Source organism: Phoenix dactylifera, unplaced genomic scaffold (assembly GCF_009389715.1).
Source record: "Phoenix dactylifera cultivar Barhee BC4 unplaced genomic scaffold, palm_55x_up_171113_PBpolish2nd_filt_p 000407F, whole genome shotgun sequence".
Taxonomy (NCBI): domain Eukaryota; kingdom Viridiplantae; phylum Streptophyta; class Magnoliopsida; order Arecales; family Arecaceae; genus Phoenix; species Phoenix dactylifera.
This window is the reverse complement of record NW_024067848.1, coordinates 47815-74212: the sequence shown is the minus strand read 5'-3', so window position 1 is coordinate 74212 and position 26398 is coordinate 47815. Positions and strand designations below refer to the sequence as shown.

Below are 26398 nucleotides of genomic sequence, written 5' to 3'. Positions count from 1 at the left end.
AACCATGACACATATATGACCTTCTTGACTTAGCTCTCATCAAAGAAAATTTCAAAGCCTATCCGAGAATTTCCAAAAATCCACGAACCATACTATTTACAATGACAACATGAAAGTTCGTTGACCTCATTCGCACTAGCGGCTTGGTTTGTGCAAGCCTTATTCATTGAGCTCGGATCCGGTGCAAGTTTGGATAACCATCACATTATCTATTCTAGAGATAGATTGTTATGGGAGCCAAACAAGATACATCTTCAAGATTGACAACACGGAGGGTCCGTAAGCACCCTATGGTGCAGAACATGCACGGTAGAGGATTTCAACTCTTATTCATCTCATGTTCATATGCTAACATTGGTATATTAAGTACTTAATTACTTTTCTAATAATAAAATTGGAGATTATATGAAGGTCCTATGCTAATGATGGCATTTTAGGTACTTACTTAATTAAGAAGAAAATTGGAGGAGCATGCACCCAATGACTACTGGATATATAATCAGCTTCAGATGATGACCGCATTGTAGTGTGGGAAATCTGAGCATGAATTCCGAACATTGTCCCGTTCCAGGTTCATTATTGGCTAAACTTAGCAGTGTCCTTACCCAAATAGCTCTCGTGAGGAGTTATAGCACTTTGTGAGCAGATCTCTATCAACCGTGTTATTTTCACCGTGTAGTGACCTAAATCATGCCCGTGTCAAGTTATGGCACACAGAAATGCCCGTGTCATCGCCGATGTGGTAGAGAACTCAATACCCAGATTCTAAATTTGAGGCCATCCTCGGACTGATTAGATTGCAGCCACACCAATTAGACCCTGCAATTTGGTCGTAAATAAACTACATAGCTTCACTCCGTGCAGCACAAATGACCCCAGATGCTCCAAATGTGCTGCTATTAGATTAAAGTCTCAACACATGGTCTCTGTTGGGTTTGAAATAGGTCAATGCAGATGAAACGACAAGTAAGTTGCCATTCCATTATTCCTTTTCTTTTAAAGAACAATAATAAAATGGTGTGTGTATATATATATATATATATATATATATATACGAGAAAAAAAGGTTATAAAACTTCATTATGTATAAATACATGCATATATATATACACGTCCATCTACGTATTCGTGGAAACTTCGTTATCGCACAGCGCATCATGTACCGTCAAACCAAGGTGGAGCAGGCGGAGGTTGAGGGGTCGAACAAAGACGGGACCAGATAAGTCCTCCCATGGGCTCCATTCGCGTTGTAGCTCGCCCCTGTCCTGGGGTCCACCAACAAATCCCCGGGATATCCCGGATACGCCCCCTTGGCATAAACCCCCGGGCACGCCGTCGCCGCCTCCAACGGCGCTTCCTTCGGCCCCTGGAAGAATCCGTCACCGAACGGATTGGTCACCGTCCCGGCCATCATGCTCGCCAGGTTCATCACCATGCCGTCGATCCCGACGTCGCCGTTAGGCGCCACCAACGGCGGGGTCTGGGGCCCGTAGACCGGCTGGTGGAAGGGCCACGCGCACTGACCCGGGCACTGCGTCGCCGAGTTGCCGACCCAGATGTAAGCGAACCGGCCGGACTTAGACCGGGGCGAGGACCCGTGGGTCCCGCACCGGCTCATGCAGAACCCCTCGACCGCGACGTCATCCGTCGTTAAGACGACATTGACGGCGTGCTTCGGAGCCCCGCGGCCCGCCAGCTTGGCGATGTCGGCGTCGGTGAGCGACTTGCCGAGGGAGCAGGAATCGTCGAGGATCTGCTCACCGACCATGAGCGTAGGGAACTTGGTCTTCGACTGGGCGTAGTACTTCTCGGTGGTCTTCCACCAGGCGGACACCGACGGCTCCGGCTGCTTCTGGTCGCCGCCCTTTGTGGAGAGTGAGGTGAGGAAGTCGGAGATGATGGCTCGCTGGGAGGCGGTGAACTTACCGTACCAGATGAGGTTCACCGATACAGGGCCGGTGAGGAGAGTCCCCTTGTGGTAGGTCAAGACTGGAGATTGTTCCTCCACCAAGGCATTGAGCTTTCTAGCACCATAGGAGCACTGGGCCAGAAGAGAGGCCACCGCTACCAGGATACAAAGGAAACAAGGGCTAATACTAGAAGAAGCCATTAGTAGACGGGATGGGCTACAAACTTTTGAAGGAAAGAAGGATGGTGGCTATTGCATCAGAAATTGGGATCGAGAGTGGCGTTGTGTGAGCTATTTGGGGAGAGCGGTGGCGTTTATATAGTGCTCTTCAGATGGCTCTAGTGGAGGAGTACTCGATGGTTTCATTTTAAATATCGCGGAAATGGGAAGGTGCCCGGAAGCGTCCAGGGGGAGCAAAAAGAGGCGATGATATCGGGGGGCGGTTACCGGACCGCTTTGACGCGCCCCAATGGTCGGCGAGCTATTACGGGGAGACAACTGAGATTGCGTGTCCTGTTTGTGACCACAATAGCCTCGCAACCTGTGGACCAAAAGTCGGAAAGACAAGGTTATTTTCGTCATTTGATGGTTTAGTGGTAAGCTTTGGAAATCCAAGGGTGACTGTGCCAAAGGGTAGCCACGCTTCTCTAGAGCGGTGGCTGTTGGCTTGTGGACCAAGCCACCTCCCTTCTTTTTCCTTTTTTTTTTTCTTTTTTTTTTCTTTTTTTTTTTCCCTCCTCCCCCTCCTCCTCCTTCTTATTAGTTAAAATAATTCTCCTTCTTCTCCTTCTTTTTCTTCTGGCACAAGGGCAGCTCATATACTACAAATATAAATACAACCAATAAAATCAAAAAATAAAAAAACTATATAATGGCTTTGACACAGTTTCACTGTCTATCTAGACGAAACTATCAGGGCCGCATGAAAAGCTATCCAATCGACGGCTTTGTTGGCTTTTTTATGCACGTATGAAGTCTGATAGGAATTGCACTCCTCCATCAAACTTAGTGGAAAAGTTAATTAATTATCTTATTAGATCATATCATGCATCAATGGCGCAAGAGAGACTTGTGTTTCAGGTAATGTGGTAAGGCAAAGCTGTGGGCTGCCAGCCTCTCCGTGTCATGGCCAACTCGTGATGGGAATCTTCAGACAGCTGCAGGCCCGCACGTGACAACTGTAGCCAGCTCTCCCTACACGTCTTATTACTTTCTCTCTCTTTCAGCCTCGGTATACGATTTCCAAAGAAGAAAACAAATCAATTAAATGCGTTACCGAGCGTAGTTTTTGCAGAGTTTTAGTGTTGTCCGGGCTCCCCTGAACCGACCAAACGCGACCCTGTTGACATTATTAAGTGTAGTTCTTATCTCCGTGCATTAACTCGCTTGTGGACCCATCAAACAGTGTTGTTTGAGAAGAGTTTTGCTTGTTTCGGGAGAAACAAATGAGATGGGTTTTATTTACGTTACTGGCTGCTTTGCTTGCTAGAAGAGATGCTGATCTCATGGGAGGTGGACTTGTGGTGAAAACCAGAAACATGGCGAAACAAAGAATTGGTATCAATGAGCTCTAAATGAGTTATGTGTACACTTAAGCACGCCATTATGTTCGAAGCTGGTCTCTTACCCATCAAACAATTCTTAGACAGCGCTTTTTTAAACGAATAAGTGTTACGACCGCCAGGTAGCATTTAAGAAACAGGCATCAGAAAGAAAGAGTTCATTATTTGATCAAATAAATCCTCCTTTGTGGTTGTTTTCTTTTTCTAAGGAACAAAAACATTCTCATGAGTAGCAAGTTATTTCAGAAGTTACAGAATGACGAGAAACATACATCATATATGAAGTAACTATTTCTATAAAAATGACTGTTCCTATTATAGTTTTTTTTTAAATTTCCGAACCAAATACGTACACTTTGACCATGCGTTTCTCGAGTTGGCTTATAGCATACAACTGTAGAGGGCTTAGTGTATCTAATATTATGGAATAATTATATATTTCAATAAAAATGACGAATGTGGTGGCTCCTCTCAATCTGGCAATTTCTTTGTTAATTAGACATGCCACCTTTTTCATCCAATGATAGTTAAGCTTTGCATCCAAACATAATCTAATTGTGAATAATTATGCTGTAAATATCTACATTTTTTTTTCCCTTCTGCCCTCCTCACAATTATATCTGTCGGAGTGCAAGGTAGCTAGTGATTGGCATGGGGAGAACGGATCACATCATGTTTGCTTCCAGTCATCTTAGATGTCACAAATTTTCCTTGAGACAAGATGCTGCACGTATGGCTTTTATAGCATACAAGCTTGGCCAGCAGCTTTCATCATACCATGGCGAAGGGATCATTATCTTAGATACCCTTGCGTGTCACCATTATCCATGGATGGCTCCAACCCAGCACTCCCATCACCATGGACCACACGGTTTATTAAGAAGTAATTTACAAACGTCTACTTACAGCCCGCCCAAAGCTAATGCATTCCGATCTTAAGAACTTTCCACCACCACATGCAGTCCAGTTCCCAAACCATAAATCGGCGGCGGAATCTACGTGCTCGGCCTCCTCATCCATGCCCCCATTGACTTCATTGAATAGTTTACAAATTTTAGAGATCAGCTTGCAGACTATATAGGCGAAAGTAGAGGTAGAGCTATGCCAAGTGTCCTCAACTCAATAATAGCAGGAAACAGCAACGAAACTCTCCTAATGGAGTCCTTCATCCCTTCCCCTCCCTATATATACCCCATTCCCTTAGCCCACTCCAACCAACCACCATCACCCGACTTTCTCTTTCCTTCTCGTGCTACCTCTGAGCTTTTTTCTTTCTTCCCAAATGGCTTCATTTCAGGTAGCTAGAACTACCGTTCTAGTACTAGTAGTTGTGAGCTTAGGCCAAGTGTGCATGGGATCCAGAAGGCTAGCCACCTTGGTCCAACCAGCACCACTCGAATACCACAATGGAGCAGTGCTCCAAGGTGACGTCCCCATCACCATCCTCTGGTATGGCAAGTTCACCCCATCCCAAAAGTCCATCATCTCCGACTTCCTCCTCTCCCTCACCCCCCAACCCCACCAAAAGCTATCAGGTCCTTCTGTATCTCAGTGGTGGAACACCATAGATGAGGTCTATTTGAGCAAGGCTGGAACCAAGAGCCCAAAGAAGACCCAAATCCTTTTGGCTGGCCAAGTCTCGGACGAGATGTGCTCTTTGAGCAAGTCCCTTACGAGAGACCAAATCTCCGAGCTGGCGGCTAAGGCTGGCCCGAAGAAGAGCGGGATCGTGCTGGTTTTAACGGCCGAGGACGTGACGGTCGAGGGGTTCTGCATGAGCCGGTGCGGGCTCCACGGTTCGGACCGGAAGGCCGGCTCGACCTACATCTGGGTCGGCAACCCGACGACCCAGTGCCCGGGTCAGTGTGCCTGGCCCTTCCATCAGCCGGTCTCCGGGCCACAGACCCCGCCATTAGTGGCGCCTAACGGCGACGTCGGGATTGACGGCATGGTGTTGAATCTGGCGAGCATGATGGCCGGGACGGTGACCAATCCGTTCGGCGACGGATTCTACCAGGGGCCGAAGGAAGCGCCGTTGGAGGCGGCGACAGCGTGTCCTGGGGTTTATGCCAAGGGGGCGTATCCGGGATATCCCGGGGATTTGTTGGTGGACCCTGCCACGGGGGCGAGTTACAACGCGAATGGGGCCCGCGGGAGGAAATATCTAGTCCCGGCCTTGTTTGAACCGTCAACGTCCTCCTGCTCCACCTTGGTCTAGAAGTAGACGATTAAAGGAGATTTATGTTGCAACTATTTTATGTATAGCTTTCAAGCTAGTGGTGTAATTTTTTTTATTCGTTTAATGGTTTTCTTTTTAGAAATTGGAAGTCATTAATAAGCATATATAAGTGGATTTTCCTGCAGTTTTATTTTCCTTTGGTTGTTTGTAGATTCCATTAATTAAAACACCATTAGGTATTTTAATTAGTTAGTGCTCGGCCTCCTCTCCGGCATGCCTGCGTGCATCTCATGATCTTATATTATATATCCATGTCTGCGTGTTCTTTGAACTAATGTAATCACTTCTGATGAAACACACCCATCGTCGGATTTGCACTTGCTTAGAATGTATAATTCGCCGGGAAATGGAGTTATGTGTGTCAGGTAGAATGATAGCCTAAAATCACATATGGAGCCAACTCAAAACTTGCGTACGAACATGCCGAGGTGAATTTGCTGCAAAATTTAAAAAAAATCTATATCTATGATTGCTGCTTTCTTATGCCGAAGAGGGTTCGATCAAAGCATAATTCAATTGAACAGGCGAGAGTCCTGCAGTCTTTGACAACCCTAATAAAACAAAATGAAGTGTTGCAGCGTCCCAAGGAAAGAGTTTGATAAAAAAGGAAGCAATATGGCGACCTCTACCTAAATGTGCATGACCCCTGTTTTGTATGGCTCACAAACTTTGCACTCCAAGGGCTATGATGCAAGTAGGGGTGCAAATGGGTCGAGTCGGGTCGGGTCCTAAGTGACCCCGATCCGACCCGGTTTTTTGTTCGGGTCCCAATTTTGGACCCGGACCCGACCCGGTTGAAGATCGGGTTGGGTCGGGTCGGGTCCGAGTCGGGTTCGGGTCGGATTCGGGTCTGATTCGGGTCGGGTTCGGGTCCGATTGGGCCTAATTTTTTTGTGCTTTTGGAAAAAAATTTGGGCAAATCTAATTTGGTCATATCATAATTATGAGGTGCTGGGTGACCCATGACTTGAAAGACTTGCAATTAAGCTCCAGTTAGAACAGATGACCCATGACTTACTAACTAAGTCGGTCTACAAGACAAATTTCATATCACACTATTTTTTATCTGTATGACCGATTGGACGGAACTCGGTGTCTCCCAGCTCCCCTCTCACGAGGACAAAAAAAAATCCCAGACCTTCTTCCAAAATCCAATTCCATTACAGAAAACTGGCACATGACCCATATTCAGTTGCAGTGTTCCCTCACTTTCTCCCTTCAAAAGTTAAACGAAACAAAAACCAAAAAACAGAAGGAAAAAAAAAAGGCAGCTACCGAGACACCAGAGGTCTCAACAGTGTAATAGATCGAGAGAGAATCCTGACGGGCCGACGTTCCTTTGGATTCTGTGAACCTATGCTTGTTGCTAACTTGCTATCCTCCCACACTGACCAACAGTACCACAACCCACGCCAAAAAAAAAAAGAAAAAGAAAAAGAAAAAGAAAAGACTTTCTTTTGCTTTTCCTCTCTCTCTCTCTCTCTTCGGGTCCATTCGGGTCGGGTCGGGTCCGTTTGGTAAACCCAGACCCGATCCAGAAAATGATTCGGGTCCAATTTTAGGACCCGACCCGGACCCGCGGGTCCTAAAATTCGGGTCGGGTCGGGTCTACGCAGGTCGGGTCGGATCGGGTCACGGGTCGACCCGACCCATTTGCAGCCTTAGATGCAAGTGAAACCAAGTAGATTTTCGTCCAACTCATGCCAAGCCCAGCGTAGGCTTGACACATACCTGAAATTAGGCCTTAGTGGTCAGAAATAAGCCTCCCAACCAAAACCTGAAATCCTCAAAAATGGATTTCAATTAAACCTGCATCAAACTCAGCCCCCAAGTGATATTGATAATAAGTTAATTAGCAACTTTAAATTAAATAGTTTTATTCAAGATTCAAACAAACAATTGAGAATGATTAAATTTACTTGTGTTGCTGGAAATTGGACCCGGGGGCCGTCACGAAGCCAGGGGAAGGAGGGGCTCCGCCGCAGGGACGGTGGGTGGCGGTGTGCCGGCTGGTGGCGTCCTTCTGGAGGGGTGCAAGTCCGCCGTAGGAGCGGTGGTCGATGGCGCGCCGGCGGGTGGCGTCCTCCTGGAGGGGTGCAAGTCCTGCAAGAAAATCGGTGGCCGGGCTCCCCGGCGCCGGCCCTCCGATGCTTAAGTCAGAGGGGGGCTTAACTTTGAAGAAGAGAGAGGGATTGTATGTAGAAGTCCGAAAAAATTCCCTTGGGAGGAAGAGGCCTCCTCCTTTTAGAGGGAGAAGCTCCCCTTTTATAGGGAGAGTGGCAGGGTTACCTGTGATGTGACTGGGCGAATTAATGGGTTACCGTCACTGTCAGGGAGCTGTCACGATTGATCGGACCCGTTGGGGTGGTTGGACCGCCGGCCGTGGTAGACTTGGGGTCCGTGGATGGTAAGTGCATTTATTACCGAGTGAACCGGCGGTCAGGGAGAGCCATACGCTTTGATGGTTCAGTGATCCGGAGATCGCCTTGAGCCGTGTTCATTAAATGACTGAGTGCATCGGAGGCCTGAGGGGGTCTCATGCATTAATGATAGGGTGTGCCGAATGCCTGCGGAGATCTTGTGCCTTAATGACTTGGGAATGGTGGCAGATTGAAGTGGAGTCATATATTTAGTTGTCAGATCCTTTGGAGGGTTAGGCGGAGATTGGATATTTGGCTAAGGCATGGGCTCGGCGGGGTTGCCTTTCTGGTCGGCGCTCTCTGGTCTCGGCCTTCTGGCCTCGGCTCTCTGGTCTCGGCTCTCTGGTCTCGGCCTTCTGTGCTCGGCCTTCTGTGCTCGGCAGCCTTCTGTGCTCGGCCTTCTGTGCTTAGCAGCCTTTTGTGCTCGGCTCGGCCTATGAGCTCGATCACTTAGATGAGCTCGAGAGCGGAAGAGCTCGATCACTTGGATGAGCTCGAGAGCGGAAGAGCCAGATCACTTGATGAGCTTGAGGGCGGAAGAGCCCGATCACTTGGATGAGCTCGAGAGCGGACGGATTTGGGTGCTATAACTGCATTTGTGGGGTGGTCCATTTTTCCACCAACACTACCCCCGACTTCCGAGTTCGAGCTGCCTTTTGGCTCGGACGAAGGAAGTAGTCCAGTCGTCGATCATCCTGCAATATAGCCAAATATATATGGAGATGTGCGTGCCAAGCAGGATGTACCTTTCATGCAGTTAGAGTTATAGTGCTTTAGGTCGACTCAGCGGCCATCTTTGGCTTGTAGTCAACTCAGCAGGGTGCCCCCACTCAGATCGGGGCGTGTTGTCATAGGAGGCGTCGAATGGCGTTGAAAGGCGTCGAATGGCGTTGAATGTCGTCGAATGGCGTCGAAGTGTCGTCGAATGGCGTCGAAGTGTCGTTGAATGGCGTCGAAGTGTCGTCGAATGGCGTCGAAGTGTCGTCGAATGGCGTCGAATGGCGTCGAATGGCGTCGAATGGCGTCGAATGGCGTCGAATGGCGTCGAATGGCGTCGAAGTGGCGTCGAATGTCGTCGAATGGCGTCGAAGTGTCGTCGAATGTCGTCGAATGGCGTCGAATGTCGTCGAATGTCGTCGAATGGCGTCCAAGTGTCGTCGAATGTCGTCGAATGGCGTCGAATGTCGTCGAATGTCGTCGAATGGCGTCGAATGTCGTCGAATGTCGTCGAATGGCGTCGAATGGCGTCGAATGTCGTCGAATGGCGTCGAATGGCGTCGAAGTGTCATCGAATGTCGTCGAATGGCGTCGAATGTCGTCGAATGGCGTCGAAGTGTCGTCGAATGTCGTCGAATGTCGTCGAATGGCGTCGAAGTGTCGTCGAATGTCGTCGAATGTCGTCGAATGGCGTCGAATGTCGTCGAATGGCGTCGAATCGGTGTCCCGAGCTTAGCTAGAGCATCATTGGAGACGCATACAGGAGACGGACTTCGTCCGTTGGCGATCGTGCGCCCTATTCGGGGCGACGTTGGTCGTTTTTTTGGATTCTCTGACCTGGAAATAGATAAAATATTGAAATTATTTGAAGCCAAAGTGGCGTCCTGTACCTTTTGGAGATATTTTGATGGCTTCCGAGCTTCGAAGTCCCTTAGGACTTAGCTTGGCACTAGCTTTCTTTGGCTCGATTTTCTGGGGGAGGTGTTCTGCATTCGGGCTTCTGAGCTCGGGCTTCGAAGCTTGGCAGCCTTCTGAGCTCGGCGGCCTTTGGTGCTCGGCCTTCTGAGCTCGGCGGCCTTCTGAGCTCGGCAGCCTTCTGGACCATGAAAGGATTTAGCTTCATAGTACTTTCTTGGGGTAGAATCTCCTATGAATCTAGCCAGAGGAGCGCTCATCCTTTGGAAGGCATACAAAATAAGGTATCAGCCGAGCTTTCATGATGTACTAAAATCCTTTTTTAAAACCTTGCAATGATGAGGGAAATAGCTACAGCGTCGTCATAAAGAGGGCTCAACACCCTTTTGGTCTTCATCAGAAAAGGAGATGTGACTTTCACAGAGCACGGATGCTTTGAGGAAGCTCTTTTTTCCGAGCTCGGAGCTTCTGGTGCCTCTAGTTGCCCGCCCTCTGATGGTATTAATGATGCCCGTGAGAGGTCAGTTGTCATTCTGCTCCTTATGCGGCACTGGATTTTGTTCCTCGGGCTCTCTCCTGTAGGCATGATCACGGACAAAATAACTCAACCGACCTCGGCGGACAAGTGCCTCGATCTCATCACGAAGCTCGTAGCAATCCTCCGTATCATGGCCGCGATCTCGGTGGAAGCGGCAGTACTTTTTCGAGTGCTTCCGCGACTCTGTCGGACGCATTCTCAATGGTGGTCGGAGGTAGCCCCGACCCTCAATCTCCATGAGGATTTCTGCTCGGGTGGATGTGAGAGGAGTGTACGTCTGAAATTTTTGGAGGGGAGACCCCGGGCGAGCTAGGCTCTTGGGCCAAGGAGGCTCTTTCTCATGCCAGGGGAATCTGCTACTTGGTTGGGAGTGCTCCTGGTGCTTCTTCTGCATCTTGGCAGGTCGTTCGGCTTCCTCCCGCCGAGAGGCCATGGCTTCCTCAGCCTTGGCGTACTTGCGAGCTCGGGTCAACATTTCGGTGAGGTCCGCAGGGAAGTTCTTCTCGATAGAGAAGAGGAACCTGTAAGACCGGGCTCCAGTCTTTAGTGCCGACATGGCGATTGACTGGTCCAGCTCCCGGACTTCCCATGTTGCGGCAGTAAACCGATCCAAGTACTCCTTGAAGGACTCTCCCTCCTCTTGTTTGATGTCAAGGAGGGAGTCCGACGTCCGCCGCTGGGGCTGGCTAGCGGCAAAATTACTGGCAAACTGCCTGCCGAGCTGCTCAAAGGAGGAGACAGTACTCGGCTTCAGCCCGGTGAACCAAAGCCGGGCCGGTCCTCGGAGCGTTGCTGGAAAGGCTTTACACATCATGGCCTCCGAGGCTCCTTGTAGGGCCATTAAGACCCGATAACTTTTCAGGTGGTCAAGGGGGTCGGCCCTGCCGTTGTAAGGCTCCACCTGGGGCATCTTGAACCGCGGCGGGACTGGTTCGTCATCAATTTGCTGGGAGAAGGGGGACTTTGTGGTGAACTCAAAGTCACCATCACGTCCCGGTTTCCTTCCATGGAGTGCCTGGATCTGGCGCTCCAGCTCCTCGACCTTCTTGTCGAGTTCATCATTCTGGGGGATCGCTGCAGCGGTCCGTTCTGGTACAAGTTGCCCTGGAACTGACTCGGCCTCTGAGGGTTGGGGCCAGCCACCAGGGCCTCTAGCTGGGTGTTCTCTCCAGAGGGAGGCCTGGACTTGAGAGTCTTGACCTCGAAAGGGAAGTCCGCTTTAGGAGGCTCCGGTTGAACTGGGGCCGGAGGGGGCGGTACCGTCGGGGCGCCCCTAGGTTGCAAGCCTTGGACAACGGTAGCCAAGGCCTGCACCTGTTGCACCAGGTTATGAAACTGCTCCGGTCGAACTTAAGGAGCTGACTCGGCCGGAGGTGGTGAGTTCCGAACGGAACGTTCTGGACTTGGTGGAGGACGTCGGGAGGCGTTGGAAGCCCCTTTGCTTCTTAGCTTCATGGCAGCGAACTCGGTCCCTTCCTCTAGCGCCAACTGTTGCTGGAAATTGGACCCGGGGGCCGTCACGAAGCCAGGGGAAGGAGGGGCTCCGCCGCAGGGACGGTGGGTGGCGGTGCGCCGGCTGGTGGCGTCCTTCTGGAGGGGTGCAAGTCCGCCGTAGGAGCGGTGGTCGATGGCGTGCCGGCGGGTGGTGTCCTCCTGGAGGGGTGCAAGTCCTGCAAGAAAACCGGTGGCCGGGCTCCCCGGCGCCGGCCCTCCGATGCTTAAGTCAGAGGGGGGCTTAACTTTGAAGAAGAGAGAGGGATTGTATGTAGAAGTCCGAAAAAATTCCCTTGGGAGGAAGAGGCCTCCTCCTTTTAGAGGGAGAAGCTCCCCTTTTATAGGGAGAGTGGCAGGGTTACCTGTGATGTGACTGGACGAATTAATGGGTTACCGTCACTGTCAGGGAGCTGTCACGATTGATCGGACCCGTTGGGGTGGTTGGACCGCCGGCCGTGGTAGGCTTGGGGTCCGTGGATGGTAAGTGCATTTATTACCGAGTGAACCGGCGGTCAGGGAGAGCCATACGCTTTGATGGTTCAGTGATCCGGAGATCGCCTTGAGCCGTGTTCATTAAATGACTGAGTGCATCGGAGGCCTGAGGGGGTCTCATGCATTAATGATAGGGTGTGCCGAATGCCTGCGGAGATCTTGTGCCTTAATGACTTGGGAATGGTGGCAGATTGAAGTGGAGTCATATATTTAGTTGTCAGATCCTTTGGAGGGTTAGGCGGAGATTGGATATTTGGCTAAGGCATGGGCTCGGCGGGGTTGCCTTTCTGGTCGGCGCTCTCTGGTCTCGGCCTTCTGGCCTCGGCTCTCTGGTCTCGGCTCTCTGGTCTCGGCCTTCTGTGCTCGGCCTTCTGTGCTCGGCGGCCTTTTGTGCTCGGCTCGGCCTATGAGCTCGATCACTTAGATGAGCTCGAGAGCGGAAGAGCTCAATCACTTGGATGAGCTCGAGAGCGGAAGAGCCCGATCACTTGATGAGCTTGAGGGCGGAAGAGCCCGATCACTTGGATGAGCTCGAGAGCGGACGGATTTGGGTGCTATAATTGCATTTGTGGGATGGTCCATTTTTCCACCAACACTACCCCCCGACTTCCGAGTTCGAGCTGCCTTTTGGCTCGGACGAAGGAAGTAGTCCAGTCGTCGATCATCCTGCAATATAGCCAAATATATATGGAGATGTGCGTGCCAAGCAGGATGTACCTTTCATGCAGTTAGAGTTATAGTGCTTTAGGTCGACTCAGCGGCCATCTTTGGCTTGTAGTCAACTCAGCAGGGTGCCCCCACTCAGATCGGGGCGTGTTGTCGTAGGAGGCGTCGAATGGCGTTGAAAGGCGTCGAATGGCGTTGAAGTGTCGTCGAATGGCGTCGAAGTGTCGTCGAATGGCGTCGAATGGCGTCGAAGTGTCGTCGAATGTCGTCGAATGGCGTCGAATGTCGTCGAATGGCGTCGAATGGCGTCGAATGTCGTCGAATGGCGTCGAATGGCGTCGAAGTGTCGTCGAATGTCATCGAATGGCGTCGAATGTCGTCGAATGGCGTCGAAGTGTCGTCGAATGTCGTCGAATGGCGTCGAATGTCGTCGAATGTCGTCGAATGGCGTCCAAGTGTCGTCGAATGTCGTCGAATGGCGTCGAATGTCGTCGAATGTCGTCGAATGGCGTCGAATGTCGTCGAATGACGTCGAATGGCGTCGAATGGCGTCGAATGTCGTCGAATGGCGTCGAATGTCGTCGAATGGCGTCGAATGGCGTCGAAGGGTCATCGAATGTCGTCGAATGGCGTCGAAATGTCGTCGAATGGCGTCGAGTGTCGTCGAATGTCGTCGAATGGCGTCGAATGTCGTCGAAGTGTCGTCGAATGGCGTCGAAGTGTCGTCGAATGTCGTCGAATGGCGTCGAATGTCGTCGAATGGCGTCGAATGTCGTCGAATGGCGTCGAATCGGCGTCCCGAGCTTAGCTAGAGCATCATTGGAGACGCATACAGGAGACGGACTTCGTCCGTTGGCGATCGTGCGCCCTATTCGGGGCGACGTTGGTCGTTTTTTGGATTCTCTGACCTGGAAATAGATAAAATATTGAAATTATTTGAAGCCAAAGTGGCGTCCTGTACCTTTTGGAGATATTTTGATGGCTTCCGAGCTTCAAAGTCCCTTAGGACTTAGCTTGGCACTAGCTTTCTTTGGCTCGATTTTCTGGGGGAGGTGTTCTGCATTCGGGCTTCTGAGCTCGGGCTTCGGAGCTTGGCAGCCTTCTGAGCTCGGCGGCCTTTGGTGCTCGGCCTTCTGAGCTCGGCGGCCTTCTGGACCATGAAAGGATTTAGCTTCATAGTACTTTCTTGGGGTAGAATCTCCTATGAATCTAGCCAGAGGAGCGCTCATCCTTTGGAAGGCATACAAAATAAGGTATCAGCCGAGCTTTCATGATGTACTAAAATCCTTTTTTAAAACCTTGCAATGATGAGGGAAATAGCTACAGCGTCGTCATAAAGAGGGCTCAACACCCTTTTGGTCTTCATCAGAAAAGGAGATGTGACTTTCACAGAGCACGGATGCTTTGAGGAAGCTCTTTTTTCCGAGCTCGGAGCTTCTGGTGCCTCTAGTTGCCCGCCCTCTGATGGTATTGATGATGCCCGTGAGAGGTCAGTTGTCATTCTGCTCCTTATGCGGCACTGGATTTTGTTCCTCGGGCTCTCTCCTGTAGGCATGATCACGGACAAAATAACTCAACCGACCTCGGCGGACAAGTGCCTCGATCTCATCACGAAGCTCGTAGCAATCCTCCGTATCATGGCCGCGATCTCGGTGGAAGCGGCAGTACTTTTTCGAGTGCTTCCGCGACTCTGTCGGACGCATTCTCAATGGTGGTCGGAGGTAGCCCCGACCCTCAATCTCCATGAGGATTTCTGCTCGGGTGGATGTGAGAGGAGTGTACGTCTGAAATTTTTGGAGGGGAGACCCCGGGCGAGCTAGGCTCTTGGGCCAAGGAGGCTCTTTCTCATGCCAGGGGAATCTGCTACTTGGTTGGGAGTGCTCCTGGTGCTTCTTCTGCATCTTGGCAGGTCGTTCGGCTTCCTCCCGCCGAGAGGCCATGGCTTCCTCAGCCTTGGCGTACTTGCGAGCTCGGGTCAACATTTCGGTGAGGTCCGCAGGGAAGTTCTTCTCGATAGAGAAGAGGAACCTGTAAGACCGGGCTCCAGTCTTTAGTGCCGACATGGCGATTGACTGGTCCAGCTCCCGGACTTCCCATGTTGCGGCAGTAAACCGATCCAAGTACTCCTTGAAGGACTCTCCCTCCTCTTGTTTGATGTCAAGGAGGGAGTCCGACGTCCGCCGCTGGGGCTGGCTAGCGGCAAAATTACTGGCAAACTGCCTGCCGAGCTGCTCAAAGGAGGAGACAGTACTCGGCTTCAGCCCGGTGAACCAAAGCCGGGCCGGTCCTCGGAGCGTTGCTGGAAAGGCTTTACACATCATGGCCTCCGAGGCTCCTTGTAGGGCCATTAAGACCCGATAACTTTCCAGGTGGTCAAGGGGGTCGGCCCTGCCGTTGTAAGGCTCCACCTGGGGCATCTTGAACCGCGGCGGGACTGGTTCGTCATCAATTTGCTGGGAGAAGGGGGACTTTGTGGTGAACTCAAAGTCACCATCACGTCCCGGTTTCCTTCCATGGAGTGCCTGGATCTGGCGCTCCAGCTCCTCGACCTTCTTGTCGAGTTCATCATTCTGGGGGATCGCTGCAGCGGTCCGTTCTGGTACAAGTTGCCCTGGAACTGACTCGGCCTCTGAGGGTTGGGGCCAGCCACCAGGGCCTCTAGCTGGGTGTTCTCTCCAGAGGGAGGCCTGGACTTGAGAGTCCTGACCTCGAAAGGGAAGTCCGCTTTAGGAGGCTCCGGTTGAACTGGGGCCGGAGGGGGCGGTACCGTCGGAGCGCCCCTAGGTTGCAAGCCTTGGACAACGGTAGCCAAGGCCTGCACCTGTTGCACCAGGGCATGAAACTGCTCCGGTCGAACTTAAGGCGCTGACTCGGCCGGAGGTGGTGAGTTCCGAACGGAACGTTCTGGACTTGGTGGAGGACGTCGGGAGGCGTTGGAAGCCCCTTTGCTTCTTAGCTTCATGGCAGCGAACTCGGTCCCTTCCTCTAGCGCCAACTGTTGCTGGAAATTGGACCCGGGGGCCGTCACGAAGCCAGGGGAAGGAGGGGCTCCGCCGCAGGGACGGTGGGTGGCGGTGCGCCGGCTGGTGGCGTCCTTCTGGAGGGGTGCAAGTCCGCCGTAGGAGCGGTGGTCGATGGCGTGCCGGCGGGTGGCGTCCTCCTGGAGGGGTGCAAGTCCTGCAAGAAAACCGGTGGCCGGGCTCTCCGGCGCCGGCCCTCCGATGCTTAAGTCAGAGGGGGGCTTAACTTTGAAGAAGAGAGAGGGATTGTATGTAGAAGTCCGAAAAAATCCCCTTGGGAGGAAGAGGCCTCCTCCTTTTAGAGGGAGAAGCTCCCCTTTTATAGGGAGAGTGGCAGGGTTACCTGTGATGTGACTGGGCGAATTAATGGGTTACCGTCACTGTCAGGGAGCTGTCACGATTGATCGGACCCGTTGGGGTGGTTGGACCGCCGGCCGTGGTAGGCTTGGGGTCCGTGGATGGTAAGTGCATTTATTACCGAGTGAACCGGCGGTCAGGGAGAGCCATACGCTTTGATGGTTCAGTGATTCGGAGATCGCCTTGAGCCGTGTTCATTAAATGACTGAGTGCATCGGAGGCCTGAGGGGGTCTCATGCATTAATGATAGGGTGTGCTGAATGCCTGCGGAGATCTTGTGCCTTAATGACTTGGGAATGGTGGCAGATTGAAGTGGAGTCATATATTTAGTTGTCAGATCCTTTGGAGGGTTAGGCGGAGATTGGATATTTGGCTAAGGCATGGGCTCGGCGGGGTTGCCTTTCTGGTCGGCGCTCTCTGGTCTCGGCCTTCTGGCCTCGGCTCTCTGGTCTCGGCTCTCTGGTCTCGGCCTTCTGTGCTCGGCCTTCTGTGCTCGGCAGCCTTCTGTGCTCGACAGCCTTCTGTGCTCGGCCTTCTGTGCTCGGCTCGGCCTATGAGCTCGATCACTTAGATGAGCTCGAGAGCAGAAGAGCTCGATCACTTGGATGAGCTCGAGAGCGGAAGAGCCCGATCACTTGATGAGCTTGAGGGCGGAAGAGCCCGATCACTTGGATGAGCTCGAGAGCGGACGGATTTGGGTGCTATAATTGCATTTGTGGGGTGGTCCATTTTTCCACCAACAACTTGTTATTTTGGAATCTAGGTCGGTAGCTATGATGACCCGTGCGGTAGATTCTGGATACTTATACGAGATAAAAGATTCAAAATAATACTTTCTAGCTAGCTTTTTTGGATGAGGTTCGGAGTTATTACAAATAGTATCAGAGCGAACCTGATCCATACCTTATGTAGACTAGGAGACACTGCAGCACGAATCTATTAGGGCTGATCGTTGGTCGATCATGGTATTTATGATTAGATTTAAACATAGTTGAACTTCTAACCTGACGAGGGCCTAAGTCACTTATAGGCATGGATTAGGCTTGATCGCAAGTTGTGACATATCTTAAGGTGAATTTTGACAATAGTCGGTCGATGGACGATGCTTCTGGATCGAGGTGTGAATTTTGTGATCAGAGACTTCCTAGGCAGGTTGATAGTCGCTGAGGGCCGACGCATGCCGGGGCTCACCGTTGTTGGGGCGGAGCTGCGGGCTGCTTGGGAGAGCTTATCCTTCGCGAGGAGGGTCCTCAGTGCCGAGCGGGTGCATCTCAAGGGGGACTCTTCTGCGGTGATCGATTGGATCTAAGGTGCGGATAGGTACGATGATGGTCACCTGCTCCTCCTCGAGACCCGCAGCTTTGTTCTGGAGATGAGTGATTTTCAGATAGCACATGTGTACCGGAAGGCGAATAGAGCAGCTGACTGGATCGCTTCCTACGTTGCCCGGCACTCATGAAAGTTCCTTTAGACATATGTAGCTGATATTTTCACTTTTTTATATTCTTTATTTTTTTTGGATTTGGTTGGATGTACTCAAGTTAGAGCAATATGAATTGTCGTTTTCACTAAAAAAAATAAAAAAAATAAAAAAAAAAACTTGCGTTATCCTGCGGCTCGAATTAGCTATCCAGCTTTATTTTTTGGGAATATTAATGCACACGTCAATCTGCTGTCGTTTGCTTTCCTGAGCACGCATGGCAAGGCGGCAGCCACAAAAAATGGCGACTTGGAAATGTGTCTGACGGTGGGGGTAGGCGACTGTCGGTGGCCACGGCTAGTCGTCGGCGGACGACGAACGTTGGCTCCCATAAAAGGTCCAAAGGTGGCGGAAGGCTACAGTATTGAACAGGCTTTTCACCGATAAGAATAATCCCCTCCCATGACGAGGAATTAATGTTAATTAGCAGCCATGAACAATGTTATATTTATAGCTTGTGTAAGTATGAGAGATGCATTGAATGCATTTGCAGATGTTAATATCTTACAAATTAAATGGCTCTTGTGTTACATGTTTGAAAAATTTAAGTGATAGGATGCAAAGCATGCAGCGTCAAAATGGACTGATGCTGACCTTTTGTAACCTTCAATGATCTTCCATTGTCAGCGAAGAAGTACTAATGCTGTAGATGAATAGATTCATGGGATGTTGAGAGAATTATTTAAAAGGTCATGTTATTGAAGGTAATTGACCATGACATTAATTTACAGTGAAGTTGACACAGGAAAACTTGATAACGTTCTCAGGGTTGAGAATGTTAATTTAAATTATCTAAGCGTGTAAGGGTTACATTTGCTTTATTACTTAATTTTCTTAACCGTCCTAAGGACTTGTACCACGACAATTATCGATCCAGCCCACATAAAAAAGGGAGATGATTATCTTAGATTTGGATAGGAGTATATAACTAAAGTGGGTTTTCTCTTAAGAAAATATAGTTCTCCTCCACGTAGTTCTAAATAGAACTTAAAGTACTAAAGTAATTGAGAGGAGGGGCAGGTTCAGATCTGAACATTGATGCAAGCTATTCTCAATGCTCCCACCATAGTGGGCACATTTTAATCAATAATTATTCAATGAAATTAAGGTTGGTGCATGAATCAATAGTTTTAGCAATCAACGCATGTTTCCGAAAAGTACATGCCGGAAAATTTTATATAGTTATTTTTTTGAAAAATCTTTACACTGCATTAAAAATCTAAATATTATTGGCTCGGTCTACCAGCGGTAATCATGTCTACCTAATAATTTCGCCATCCAAACCAATATGCCCCCAGTCAAGAAAAGCCCGCTCGTCCCATCACTTCTCCATCACTCCCATCCTCCCATCTTCTCCCCTCCTACCCCACCGCCCACTGCCGTTCTCAAACACCCCACTTCCCTCCAAACTCCTATATATATCCTTCTGCTAAGCTCTTCTCTCAACTCCAATGACTTCTAAACTTCCACAGCTTAAACTATAAGCTTTTGAGGTATTGAACCAAAGCCATGGCCACCTTCCTTGCTTTCTCTCTACCACTCGCCACCCTCACCCTCTCTCTCCTCCTTTTGTTCCACTCCTCCGCAGCCACCCCCAGAAAGCTTATCCAGGTCCAGCAGCAGCCCGTAATCCTTAAGTACCACAAAGGGCCCCTCCTCACCGGTAACATCACCGTCAACTTCCTCTGGTACGGCCGCTTCTCCGCCACCCAGCGCTCCATCGTCGCCGACTTCCTCCTCTCCCTCTCGGCCGCTTCTCCGCCGCCGCCCCCTTCCGCGGCCTCCTGGTGGCGCACCACCGCCCTCTACGGCGGCTCCTTCCCCCGCCTCTCCCTCGGCCGCCAGCTCCTCGACGACCACCTCTCCCTCGGCAAATCCCTCTCTCCCTCCCACCTCTCCCTCTTAGCCTCTAAACCCGGCACCTCCCCCGCCGATATCAACGTCGTCCTCACCTCCGCTGACGTGGCCGTCGACGGCTTCTGCTCGAGCCGGTGCGGGACCCACGGCCCGCTCCCCGGCTCGGCCGGGTTCATCTGGACCGGCGACTCGGAGGTCCAGTGCCCGGGCCAGTGTGCCTGGCCGTTCCACCAGCCGCTCTACGGCCCCCAGACCCCGCCGTTAGTCGCGCCTAACGGCGACGTTGGGATGGACGGCGTCATCATTAACCTCGCCACCTTATTGGCCGGATTGGTGACTAACCCTAACGGTAACGGCTACTTTCTGGGGCCCGCGGACGCGCCGTTGGAGGCCGTATCCGCGTGTACCGGGATATTCGGGAGCGGGGCTTATCCCGGATATCCCGGCCTGGTCCTGGTGGATAAAACCAGTGGGGCCAGTTACAACGCGAGGGGATTGGACGGGAGGAAGTATTTGCTGCCGGCGATGTGGGACCCTAAGACATCTCAGTGTTCCACCCTCGTATAGAGATTGGAAGTTTTAGATGTTCTTATATGTACTCTTTATTTTTCACATAATGGTTGCTATATAAATGCAAGCAGAATAAGATGTTGGGCCCACTAACGAAAGGGGGGCTAGAAGAATGTTGAATGATTTGTAATGTTTTCTTGGTCAGTAAACTTAACTTTATTTGGACTACGAATTTGAAGTGATTTTAAGATCTCCTTTTGAGGCTTCTTGGATGTGTTTGGGCAAATATTTTATTTTTGAAACAGCCTTGGTGGATGGAAGTTCTTGTAATAGTTCTAGTCTCAATTCTCGTTAAATTAATTTTCTAAAAAATATAAAAGATCTTTTATTCTATTTTTTTATTATTTTTTAAGCAGTGAGCAGCCTCTAATGAATAATATTAGGTAAGATGCTCATCAATGAATGATAATGACTCCTAAAAGGAAACATTTGAAGAGACCATAAAATATAGTGAGTGTAAGGTAAAAGTATCGTGCCCAAAATATTTCCTTTTTCTCACTCCATATTCCCAAAAGGTTAAGCTTGCTAGTAACCTCTTTTTGTTCAAGAACATTATCAACTATGTCATAACCTTTCAAACTATCACTAAGCATAAAAGTTAGGTATTTTTCCTATACAAGGTTCCTAAGTGAATGCACTAATTATTAAATGCTATAATAATCCGAATCGGACGATACGGAGCGTGCCGCACCATACCAGTCGGTTTCGGTATCCAATACAAATAGCATACGATACTTGGTATGCCAAAAAAAATCAGTACTATACCATACTAACAACGTGCTAGTGTAGTATCAAGACGGTAAACCTTGAAACTGATAGAAATTAGATTAGTTTTTGATGCGGGCTGAAGATGCTTAATCATGTGGTCTGATGATCTAAGCCCTTTGAATATTAAATTTCATTACCAAAGGTCTAAATTGAATGTTGAAATATGCCAAATATCACCAAATATAGAAAGACATTAGGGATGCACTGAGAATCATGATGCAGCAAGGCCAAGGACCAAATTTATATGGCTCTTGGGCAACATCTAGACATTTTCAAGGCTTGAATGATGAAATACATGGAGTGACACTCGATCAAAAATGTCTAACGAAAATAAGTTTTATAAAGCTATGCAATTATAGGTTAGAAAATCAAAATAATAGTAGTCCTTTGCACATCTATCTAAGAGATAGCATTACCCTAGTTAGTACAAGTTGAATTTCAGGCTCAACAGAAGCTCAGATAAGGCGATTATGGGCAAAATACTAATGTAGTGTCATTGTAGTCTAACACTAGGAATTCGAAGGCAAGGGCAATACTATCCAATTATCGGTCAGTAGTTAGTATGACTTCCTACTCATTCTATGTCAATAAAGTGACCTTCAGATCCAAACTAAGTTCTAGAGGCTCAAACTCATTGCAGTTTTATTCTAGGTCAAAGTAGAAGATATCCAATGGCAGTTAGCTAATGTTCCATTTGATCAAATCAGATGGCAGTAAGTATACCATCAAAATTATTTTGCTAGTAGAAGCGCTCCTATTGGAAGGTTAATTATTCTAGTCATCTTCGGACTTTATTTTTGAGTGTTTCACCAACTCTATGGACACCTACTTGTCTCCGGTCAATGAAAGATCTCAAAGTCTCTAAGTACCCCTTATGTGCCCTGTTTTCATTAGTGAAAATAAAGTATTCTCTTGGGTGCTATTTTGCTACACCTTCGTTGTATGGTAGGTTCTACACGGGCTCTGGTGTATTCAGGGAATGACAGTGCGGTTGGTTGATGAAGTCTTAGTCGTAACATGCGTCGATGGAGATGTAGCTGAGATTAAGAAGTTACTGGGTATGCAGAGCTAGATTTCTCTTTAGCCTGTTAGATCTTTAAAATCATAATTGTTTTCTCAATTTTAGGTTTAGATTAATTACTAGATCTCTAGTCTTCCCCATTTTGGTTTCGAAGCCAGTTTTGTTTTGTTTTTTTTTTTGGCTGAAACGGTTGTATCATATATAATAGATACGAAAACAGCTAAAATAGTCGAAAAATAACTAATTCTGAAGCACATCGGGCAACTTTCTCTCTCCAATCTAACGAGTTTCACCGGAGTGGTTGGCCACATATGGGACCATCTAATATGCGACTCCATTGGCCTTTCAGTACACATGCTTCACGTAAAATATTATTCCATTACAGATTATTGCCTGAATATCTCCAAGCAGTGGGTGGTAGTCGTCCATCCCACTCTCACTCTGCTAGATTCAGCCAATAACCATTGCCAAATCTCTCTTTAGCATAATAGCTCTAACCTGCAGAGCATGTAGCTTTAGGCCTTCCCCGAAAGTGCAAATTCTATTGCTAATCCTATACAATAAGCTTTAAGTCATTACAAGTAAGCAACAATTTCTATATCTTATTATGCTTTGAATGCTTGTACCTAATTCAATAAATTTGAGATCAATGTCCTAACATTAGTTCTACTTCTCCTCCACATTATTTTTTACCTCTAAAAAAAGATAAAGACTCCAATTACTTTTTTTTCAACTCTGTCCATGCACCGTTATAGTAAAATTAAATTTCTAAACCAAGTACTGAGTAGTTGATGTAGCATCATTCTACGACCTAGCTTAATACGCAGGACTGTACCACAATGTATAGCAAATTAAACTGAACTTGAATATTTTACAACCTTAGCAATATATTTTTTTCTCTATGATAAATATAGCAATAGAAAATTCTTACTGATTTTGTTGATGTAGGATGGGATTGTTAACTCCTAACTCTGTTACTTCTTAATACTTCAGCCACTTAGCATTTGTTTAAAAGAAAAGAAATGATAAATCAAGGCTCATTAACAATTTTCCCCAAGCATCACATTTCATAGTGTATACAGGAGATAACCAATCTGATGCACTTTGGAACCGATCTCTGCCGACAAGACGAACCGACTAATAAAAGCTCGCCATCTAGCCGTAGGCTGATCATTCAAAGCTTGCCATATGGCCAATTCAAAAATGCACGGAGAGTCCTCTTTAATTCAAACTCTCTCCGTAGATGGTAACAATTCGACTATGATTGCTAACTATTTTCAAGAAGCGACGAGATATATGGTTCGTTGCCTTATCAACCGGCATATAGCCTTAAATTACTCGACGACGGGCTTCGGCACTCTCTTATAAAGTGCATTTCTGAGATCCCTTTAGGTAAGTTTTCTTTTTATTCACATACGCTGCTTCTCTGCCCTCTTAACCCTCATCTTGTTTTTTAAGAGTCGTGTCTAACTTAGACATTAGAGGATCCTTCGTCGGATACACTCCAAAAGATAGATTTTTTTATTTTTGTTATTTTAGGTAGGAGCAAGCTTCGAAGTGCCATCCAAAGCCGTTCCTCCATTGTTCAACACCGTATTGTAGGTGCTTGATGCCACGAGAGAATCACTACAAAGCTATGCAACTATCTCATCCAATCTCTCTGATTCAGACGGCAAACAAGCCGATATCTCCAGTAATCCTCACCGACCCAATGCTCGGGTCTAGTCGCTTTCCGGCAACATAATCTATAACATTCAATTCTAGAGGATGGAGATGTTGCTACAATGTAACTTTGTCTTATCAAAGGGGAAAAAAGTTGTATCTACATGCGTTGATGATCCGTGCATGCGCAACGAGACATGCTCTGGATTTATGCCATCACCGGAGATTCGAACAATCCAGTATCTAATCACCGACGAGCAGCGTTCATGCGAAACTCGTGCCATGAAACCCCTGCACTCCTGTTCTTATCCGCCCCCTCCATCAACTCGTCGCCCCACACGTGTCCCGGAGAGCATGGCGGCCGCCGTGCTTTGAGGAGTCCCGCCGCCTCCGCCCCCGTCTCGTCCCTTTCTCCGCTAAAACCATGATAAACGCGGACCACCACGTGCGACAGCATCCCCTCGAACGTGCGAGAACGTCCTTCGATCCCTTCCCTTCGCTTCCTCTTCCTCTATCGAGCACCCAACCTTTGACCCGCTCCACGTCGACTCCATCACCTACACAACTGTGTGCGAGTCTTGCACGCGTGACTGCGATGCGTATACATTTATTTTCGTTAATGGCGATTATGACCAGTGGGACCCACCTTTAATGATGATGCCAGGGTCCATGCGGGAAGATACTGCGACCTATTAAATTCGTTTATAAGGGTATAATTGAACGCAGAGATGGGTGGGAAGAGGAAAGCTTCGAGTCCCAAAAAGATATGTCCCAAAGAAGAAGATGAAGGAGGCTAATCTTTTTTAATATATAATTCCAAGTGAGGTTAACCTTTTCCGTGTCGGCTGAGCTTATCTAATTTGCTGTGGGTCAGCCACGAAAAGGACTGTGTGGTATAGAAGGCAAGGCAAAATCCATCGCCAGCGACCCATGAAATTTCTCATTGAATCTTAAAAAATGTGGGATAAAGCACGCAGAGATTCTCCGTGCTCCCACGTTTTAATTTGTCCGGAAACTTTTGCCAAGGTACTGTCCTTGGTCCACTGTTTACAGTACGCTGGTAATATGATTCCATGCTTTTGGGTAAAAAAAAAAATTCACACTTTTTTTTTTTTTTTTGGATGCTCAAACTGTTTTCACATAAACACGACGAGTTACATCGCTATCAAAAAAACTGCAGAAGGTAAAAAAAAACTAAAGCTTGCTGGGTCTATAGAAACTTCCTGCAATGCTGAACAGCGAAAGAGGCGACCCAATTAACAGCTTAGTTCGCCTTCCGAAGAACGTGCCTGACCTAGATAGCCCGACACTTCTGTAGCATCCGTCGTATGTCGCACAGAAATGGTTGCTCCACCACCTCCTGTCTCTCTGCCTAAAAACGATCAATTAAATCAGTGGAATCCCCCTTCAGAATAATTCCGTTAGCCTCTAATACATATCTTGCATGAGATAACCCCTCCCATGCAGCCCTAACTTCGCCCCAAATGCGGAGGTCTCAATGGAACGACATCTCCCGCAGCAATCAATCTGGCGTTATGGTCTCTGATCACAAATATCATATCTGCCCAATCTCCGCTGGCGAGCAAGCTCTCATCGAAATTGATCTTAAAATAAACAGAAAATGAAGGCCCCAAGAAACAAAAACAAATATGGGCACTATCTATCATGTTTTAGTTTCAAGTAATTGATATATGTATATTATATAATATATATAGTTTGCCTTTCGACAGAGGTGCTTAGCTTGGGGACGGAAGTGAGGAAATAATGAGTGCTGCAAGTGAAAGTAAATAGTTCCACCTCGACGCGTGCGTTCTTTTCAACCAATGAATTGCTTTTGCATTAAACTATGAGACACGTGACAAACATGGAACTGTGAGTTTCTTAAATATAATTCATGTTGAGGTGATCGTTGTGCGGTTGTAATTTGTAATGTTGCTAGAATTTTGATGGTGATAAGCTTTCTGAGTAATGTTGTATGATGGATGATGTGCTTGATGAGAGAAATCAAAGCATGTAGCAACTGGACAAGAGTTTCCATACCATTTGGAAGGTTTACATCCTTGAAAAGATAAAAATTTTTCTTTCCTTAGCTGCTAAAGGATTGGGGATTTGACTATGTATTTTAAAATTTGGAGAAAAAAAAATCTTGGCTGATTCCTTAGCTGCTAATTACTTATTTCTGTCATGTCCTTATTTTCACTAAATTTTAATTAATGAAAAAAATCAAATTGAGAGACAGATCACCCTTTTTAAGCTCATTTTGAGCTATTTGGAGAAGGAAGCAAATCTTCAAAAAAATTAGTTTGGCCTGAGATATAAGGACATAAGGCTCGGGCTCTGCATATAAGAAAATTAATGCTTCGTACTTGGAACGATTGGTCCTTGGTTTGCGAAGACAACCCATCTTTTAAATTACAAATTCTTAATTCTTTGCTTTTTAGCTTTAGTTGGAACTTTGTTGCTCCTGTTTGTGACTTTATCTTTATTCCAAGAGCTTAAATCTTACGGTCCCATCGTTTTCTCTCTCTCAAGAAAAAGTTAAAAAAAAGGAGCAAAGTTTAGAACCATGCAGACTTAGAACTTTAGTTATTGCACACATGATTTTGTTGTTGGGGCTGGGAGCTATATATATTTAACATTGCGTTAATGTTACAACTTGCGGAATAAGTTAGTGTTACCTATTCCATTACCCTAACATTTGCCATATGTTA

The 26398-nt window shown here is 48.1% G+C and overlaps 3 protein-coding genes across 3 annotated transcripts; 2 read left to right on the top strand and 1 right to left on the bottom strand.

Moving 5' to 3' along the window:
* Positions 1 to 1056: 1056 nt before the first annotated feature.
* LOC103720182 (protein PHOSPHATE-INDUCED 1 homolog) lies at positions 1057 to 2330 on the bottom strand. The gene has a single exon (XM_008809779.4). The coding sequence runs from the start codon at positions 2108 to 2110 to the stop codon at positions 1166 to 1168; it is 945 nt and encodes a 314-aa protein (XP_008808001.1). The 5' UTR covers positions 2111 to 2330; the 3' UTR covers positions 1057 to 1165.
* Positions 2331 to 4603: 2273 nt separating this feature from the next.
* Positions 4604 to 5802, top strand: LOC103720181 (protein PHOSPHATE-INDUCED 1-like). The gene has a single exon (XM_008809778.4). It carries the CDS (start codon positions 4754 to 4756, stop codon positions 5687 to 5689), a length of 936 nt encoding a protein of 311 aa, XP_008808000.2. The 5' UTR covers positions 4604 to 4753; the 3' UTR covers positions 5690 to 5802.
* A 13338-nt stretch (positions 5803 to 19140) lies between these two features.
* Positions 19141 to 20430, top strand: LOC103720180 (protein EXORDIUM-like 2). The gene has a single exon (XM_008809777.4). The coding sequence runs from the start codon at positions 19319 to 19321 to the stop codon at positions 20231 to 20233; it is 915 nt and encodes a 304-aa protein (XP_008807999.2). The 5' UTR covers positions 19141 to 19318; the 3' UTR covers positions 20234 to 20430.
* The last annotated feature ends 5968 nt before the right edge of the window (positions 20431 to 26398 follow it).

Excerpts from the sequence above, each read along its gene's own strand:
- LOC103720180 (XM_008809777.4), top strand. The coding sequence starts at position 19,319 with ATGGCCACCTTCCTTGCTTTCTCTCTACCACTCGCCACCCTCACCCTC.
- LOC103720182 (XM_008809779.4), bottom strand. The coding sequence starts at position 2,110 with ATGGCTTCTTCTAGTATTAGCCCTTGTTTCCTTTGTATCCTGGTAGCG.
- LOC103720181 (XM_008809778.4), top strand. The coding sequence starts at position 4,754 with ATGGCTTCATTTCAGGTAGCTAGAACTACCGTTCTAGTACTAGTAGTT.